This window comes from Mus musculus, chromosome 7 (genome assembly GCF_000001635.26).
Source record: "Mus musculus strain C57BL/6J chromosome 7, GRCm38.p6 C57BL/6J".
In the NCBI taxonomy this organism is placed as follows: domain Eukaryota; kingdom Metazoa; phylum Chordata; class Mammalia; order Rodentia; family Muridae; genus Mus; species Mus musculus.
The window spans coordinates 21,827,877-21,834,494 of NC_000073.6; the positions used below are offsets into that span (position 1 = coordinate 21,827,877).

Below are 6,618 nucleotides of genomic sequence, written 5' to 3' on the forward strand. Positions count from 1 at the left end.
ACCATGAGGTGCTGAGAAGAAGGTATATCCTTTTGTTTTAGGATAAAATGTTCTGTAGATATCTGTCAGATCCATTTGTTTCATCACTTCTGTTAGTTTCAGTGTGTCCCTGTTTAGTTTCTGTTTCCATGATCTGTCCATTGGTGAAAGTGGTGTGTTGAAGTCTCCCACTATTATTGTGTGAGGCGCAATGTGTGCTTTGAGCTTTACTAAAGTTTCTTTAGTGAATGTGGCTGCTCTTGTATTTGGAGCATAGATATTCAGAATTGAGAGTTCCTCTTGGAGGATTTTACCTTTGATGAGAATGAAGTGTCCCTCCTTGTCTTTTTTGATGACTTTGGGTTGGAAGTCAATCTTATCAGATATTAGGATGGCTACTCCTGCTTGTTTCTTCATACCATTTGCTTGGAAAATTGTTTTCCAGCCTTTCATTCTGAGGTAGTGTCTATCTTTTTCTCTGAGATGAGTTTCCTGTAAGCAGCAAAATGTTGGGTCTTGTTTGTGTAGCCAGTTTGTTAGTCTATGTCTTTTTATTGGCGAGTTGAGACCATTGATGTTAAGAGATATTAAGGAAAAGTAATTGTTGCTTCCTGTTATTTTAGTTGTTAAAGGTGGCATTCTGTTCTTGTGGCTGTCTTCTTTTAGGTTTGTTGAGGGATTACCTTCTTGTTTTTTCTAGGGCGTTGTTCCCGTTCTTGTATTGGTTTTTTTCTGTTATTATCCTTTGAAGGGCTGGATTCGTGGAGAGATAATGCGTGAATTTGGTTTTGTCGTGGAATACTTTGGTTTCTCCCTCTATGATAATTGAGAGTTTGGCTGGGTATAGTAGCCTGGGCTGCAGTTTGTGTTCTCTTAGTGTCTGTATAACATCTGTCCAGGCTCTTCTGGCTTTCATAGTCTCTGGTGAAAAATCTGGTGTAATTCTGATAGGCTTGCCTTTATATGTTACTTGACCTTTTTCCCTTACTGCTTTTAGTATTCTATCTTTATTTAGTGCATTTGATGTTCTGATTATTATGTGTCGGGAGGAATTTCTTTTCTGGTCCAGTCTATTTGGAGTTCTGTAGGCTTCTTGTATGTTCATATGCATCTCATTCTTTAGATTTGGGAAGTTTTCTTCAATAATTTTGTTGAAGATGTTTGCTGGACCTTTGAGTTGAAAATCTTCATTCTCATCCACTCCTATTATCCGTACGTTTGGTCTTCTTATTGTGTCCTGGATTTCCTGGATATTTTGAGTTAGGATCTTTTTGCATTTTCCATTTTCTTTGATTGTTGTGCCGATGTTCTCTATGGAATCTTCTGCACCTGAGATTCTCTCTTCCATCTCTTGTATTCTGTTGCTGATGCTCAAATCTATGGTTCCAGATTTCTTTCCTAGGGTTTCTATCTCTAGTGTTGCCTCGCTTTGAGTTTTCTTTATTGTGTCTACTTCCCTTTTTAGGTCTAGTATGGTTTTGTTCATTTCCATCACCTGTTTGTATGTTTTTTTCTCTTTTTCTGTAAGGACTTCTACCTGTTTGATTGTGTTTTCCTGTTTTTCTTTAAGGACTTGTAACTCTTTAGCAGTGTTCTCCTGTATTTCTTTAAGTGATTTATTAAAGTCCTTCTTGATGTCCTCTACCATCATCATGAGATATGCTTTTAAATCTAGGTCTAGGTTCTCAGGTGTGTTGGGGTTCCCTGGACTGGGCGAAGTGGGTGTGCTGGGTTCTGGTGATGGTGAGTGGTCTTGGTTCCTGTTAGTAAGATTCCTCCGTTTACCTTTCGCCATCTGGTAATCTCTGGAGTTAGTAGTTATAATTGACTCTGTTTAGAGATTGTTCTTCTGGTGATTCTGTTACCGTCTATCAGCAGACCTGGGAGACAGATTCTCTCCTCTGAGTTTCAGTGCTCAGAGCACTCTCTGCTGGCAAGCTCTCTTACAGGGAAGGTGCGCAGATATCTTGTATTTGGACCTCCTCCTGGCCGAAGAAGAAGGCCCAAAACAGGACCTTTCTCAGACAGTGTGTTGCTTTGGCAGTTCCCAGGTGGTACAGACTCTCACCTAAGCAGACTAAATTCCTAAGTTCCTTGGAGTCCCGGGACCAAGATGGCGACCGCTGCTGCTGTGGCTTAGGCCGCCTCCCCAGCCGGGTGGGCACCTGTCCTCCGGTCCAGAAGGTGGCCGGCTGTCCCCGGCCCACACGTTTAAGTATAAGTCCTTTGTGCCTGAGACAGTATTGTTGCAAGTTTGAATATCAATAAATGTTTAGAACATACAATTCTTAGATTTATAATCAGAATTTTTACTTTTCATCACTGAAAATCAAAACTAAATCCCTAGTTTTTTATTATACCTAGAGCAGACATGTGTTGGAGCTATGTATTTCTCAATGATTGCTCAATCCATATCTTTGCTAGTATGTCCAGGATTACTTAATTACAAATGAAATTCTCTAGATACTATCAATGTATATTAGATCTGTGATAAGAATTCATGAGTATATCAGAAAACAAGTCATGATCTACCTGAAAACAAGTGGATATGGGAATAACCCCAGGATTCAGGTGGGGAAGACCAGTTTCAGTTAATAAATTCATCATTTATAAATGTCCTGGGTCCAACATGGGAAAAGTTGTAATGAACCAACTTCCTGGGAAATTACAGAATCTGAATGACACATTGCCAGTTTTCTGGGAGGACTTGGTGTCAGAATAATTTTGCAGAAGTGAAATAGTAGGGAGGAAAGTACTCTGTAGAAACTCACATAATGAGTCCCTTGTTCTACCCTGGAGCACCCCAATTCACATCTGACCAAGAGATCAATTCAGAACTTAGATTCTCCCAAAGGAAACATGAAAACCCTTCCCTAACTTCTGCCCAGGTACTCATTAACATCTAACAAACTACTAGACATCATCAGCAAGCATCAGAAAGGAATGAAGATTTGCTCTGGGGATAAATGATTTTCCTTCATTGGAGGTATCCCAAAGACACCATGCAGACAAATGTGCGGATGCCACAGATGATACAATAATAAACTCTCTGAAGGATGTCATGCCCTGGTGCCCTATTATTTTATGAGCCTGAAAACTAGGACTTTGTTGGGTTATCTTTACAGCATTGCGTGGAGAATAAGAAACCATTCCGAATTTCATTGCATTCTTTCTCAGGCAAAGAGTGACACAGAGAAGTTCCTCAATTCAGGCACTAGGAAATATGCTTCTATAGGAGCTGTGCTCTGCAGCTGGCCTTCAGATGAGCATCTTCATCCTGACTGAGGCTCAGAAGGTGAGATTCTTCCATCCATGGGCTTCTGCTTAAAATTCTCTTCTCCTTTCTTCGGTGAAAATTGTCTTCTGAAGCCAACATGAAACATTATTTCTTTCTGAAGTCTGCATGTTAACTTGAATAGGTTAATATTTTGCTTTCATCTCAAAGAAATGTCTGTGTCCTAGATTAGTACTCAGGAGAAAACAGCATTTAGTGTAACATATGCATGTGAGATAATGAATTATACCTGGTGGATGGAGGCCCTCCTGCTCTTATAGAAAACATATAAACAAGTAAAGTGCAGACTAAGCATCAGCTTGCAAATTGTATTGGGATTATATTATATTATATTATATTATATTATATTATATTATATTACTGCAAAGGGATTGTGTTAATAATTTTGGAGGGAATCTGCAGATGATGCAGGTAAGACTCTGGCACCTCACATTTAGAACAAAAATTATGATCAGTAAAATTATGAATAAATGGAACTTGTTAGCACGTGGTTTTTTTTCATATGGAGGACACATATGTAAGCCTATGTTCATCTGTGTCATTACAACACAGGTGGCTTTATCAGAAGTATTTGGTGTTTTTTTTTTTTAATTTTGAGGATGAGTAGTATAAAATTTTCTCAAAAGCCAACAACTTAATTTTCTACAACTGAATTCAGTTACACAACTTTATTATTGAGTGCAATATCATATTGTTCCCATACATACTATTTTTAATATGTTACTATAATATACGAAATTAAATTAATTATTTTTATGTTGCATTTATATATTCTTTTATTTGTTATTGATTTAGTTACATCCAAATTGAAGACTTTCCTCCCTCCTAATTGTATTGAATTCTGATGATAGAATCACAGACTCATAGTAGACTCTTTACTGTCTGTATTCATATGCAAAGACCTTGGTGTGGTAAAATGTGTGTTATTGTGCTCTTGACCTACTGAACCAATAAAGATGTAGTTGCAATACAAAATTTACATTGAGGCAGGAGTAATAAAATCAGTATAAAATTTTATTTGAGTTATTATACATTCATTGTTTTTCAGGCAATTTGCCTGTAGTGTGATAGAATAGTGTCTCACTTATCAAGTGAAGAAATTGTGTCAAATCAATTGGTAAGTGTGGACAATATAACAGAGACCCGAGGAGAGTAGTGTCCTACCTAATCATCACTCCAGGGTCCTGTAAAGCCCTCTCCATGTCTGCTCATGGTAAATCTGTGAAAACCACTGAGGAAGTGGCTCTTCAGATCCTCTTGCTTTGCCAGTTTGGGGTTGGAACTGTGGCCAATGTCTTTCTGTTTGTCCATAATTTCTCTCCAGTCATGACTGGTTCTAAAAAGAGGCCCAGACAGGTGATTTTAAGCCACATGGCTGTGGCCAATGCCTTGACTCTATTCCTCACTATATTTCCAAACAACATGAGTGCTTTTGCTCCCAAAACTCCTCCAACTGAACTCAAATGTAAATTAGAATTCTTCAGTCACATGGTGGCAAGAAGCAAAAATTTGTGTTCCACCTGTGTCCTGAGTATCCATCAGTTTGTCACTCTTGTTCCTGTTAATAGAGGTAAAGGTAAACTTATACTCAGAGCAAGTGTCCCAAATTTGTGGAATTATTCCTGCTACAGTTGTTGGTTTTACAGTGTCTTAAGTAACATCCACATTCCAATTAAGGTCACTGGTCCACAGATAACAGACAATAACACTGACTCTAAAAGCAACTTGTTCTGTTCCACTTCTGGATTCATTGTAGGCATGGTCTTCTTGAAGTTTTCCCATGATGCCACATTCATGACCATCATGGTCTGGACCAGTGTCTCCATGGTACTTCTCCTCCATAGACATCACCAGCGAATGCAGCACATCCTCACTCCCAATCAGGACGCCAGAGGCCAAGCTGAGACCAGAGCAACCCATACTATCCTGATGCTGGTGGTCACATTTGTTAGCTTTTATCTTCTAAATTGTATTTGTATCATCTTTCATGCTTTTTCTATACATTCTCGTCTCTTCATAAGGCTTGTCAGTGAGGTTCTGGCTGCAGTCTTCCCCAATATCTGCCCCTTACTGTTGATCTTCAGAGATCCTAAAGATCCTTGTTCTGTGCTCTTCAAATGTTGAAAATAAGAGCCCCTAAATACTGCCAAATACAGAAGACACCTTCACTAATACCATTAAGTACTTTATTCCATAAATATGTTTTCAACATTTTGTATGAACAAGGTGTGGTGCTCACTGCTGTAATTTTAAAAGAATAAGGCTATACTCATTTGTTGATGTGAAATGATTTCTGGTTGGAATCTTACTGACATGGTAAGTGACTTATTCACCATTCTCTGTTTTCCTGTATATAACTGCATTCTGCTGCAGGCTGGACTGAAACTGATGCAACCAATTTTCACTAAACAGTTTAATGTGTTAAATGGTCCTGATCAAACTGATACTCTCGCTCCGTCTTAGTTGATACTTCAAACTTCGGACAAGAACAGAATCCCTCTCTATATTTCTCTATCTGAACAAACAAGGATGCATTGCTCTAATTAAATATTTTCAAGGATGAACATTTTGTATATAGTAAATATATTGCATGTTATTCCACTTTAGTTAGGAGATATATGCTTTGTACCTTGGGCCCTAAGGAGGTGAGAGTCAAGCACTGAACAACATAACTTTGTGCTCTCTAGAGCAGTACAATCTGCTGATCACATCAAGAGTAAATAGGAAAAGAGGCATAGACAGCTCCTGCTCAGAAGCCTTAAGAGATTTAAAGTCACAGGACCAGGGAGGAATCCAGGATCCACACTGGAGATCTTCTCCTGAAAGACCTTGGTAAAGACTTCACTCTGAGCCATGGTGAAATTGTTTTTCCAATCATCACAAACACCTACGAATCAGAAAGGAGAAAAGAGATATCAGAACAACGAGGAAGCAAAGTTGTCACTCCATCTGTCAGTGGCTTTCTCAATCGCAAAATTATTTTCTCAGAAGATTAAAATCAAGCATCTAATATTTTCAGCTACCTGAGAATGACCAAGGCTAGAAAGACCACAAGATAAATACCAGGGGTGGTTATAGCTGTCAGTGTGATGAAACTCATAATCTGACTTGTGGTACTTACTTCTGTGAACAAGAATATTTTAGCATTCATTTTTTTGTTCATGTGTATTGGGTATGTAAGTATTTGTGGGGATTCCCTCCTCTTAAGGAGAATAGGTGTCATACCCCTAGAGCTGGAGTTACAAACTGATGTAAGCCTACAAAGATAGTTTCTCAGAATCGAGCTCTGATCCAATGTAAATATGGCCAGGCTTCCAACCTGCTGAGCCATCTCTTGAGGCCCA

At 38.7% G+C, this 6,618-nt stretch overlaps 1 protein-coding gene across 1 annotated transcript; it reads left to right on the plus strand.

Moving 5' to 3' along the window:
* The first annotated feature begins 4,474 nt into the window (after window positions 1–4,474).
* On the plus strand, window positions 4,475–5,398 carry Vmn1r135 (vomeronasal 1 receptor 135). Its single transcript, NM_001166747.1, has one exon. It carries the CDS (start codon window positions 4,475–4,477, stop codon window positions 5,396–5,398), a length of 924 nt encoding a protein of 307 aa, NP_001160219.1.
* Window positions 5,399–6,618: the final 1,220 nt, after the last annotated feature.

Coding starts and splice junctions, on each gene's coding strand:
- Vmn1r135 (NM_001166747.1), top strand. CDS start 4,475: ATGTCTGCTCATGGTAAATCTGTGAAAACCACTGAGGAAGTGGCTCTT.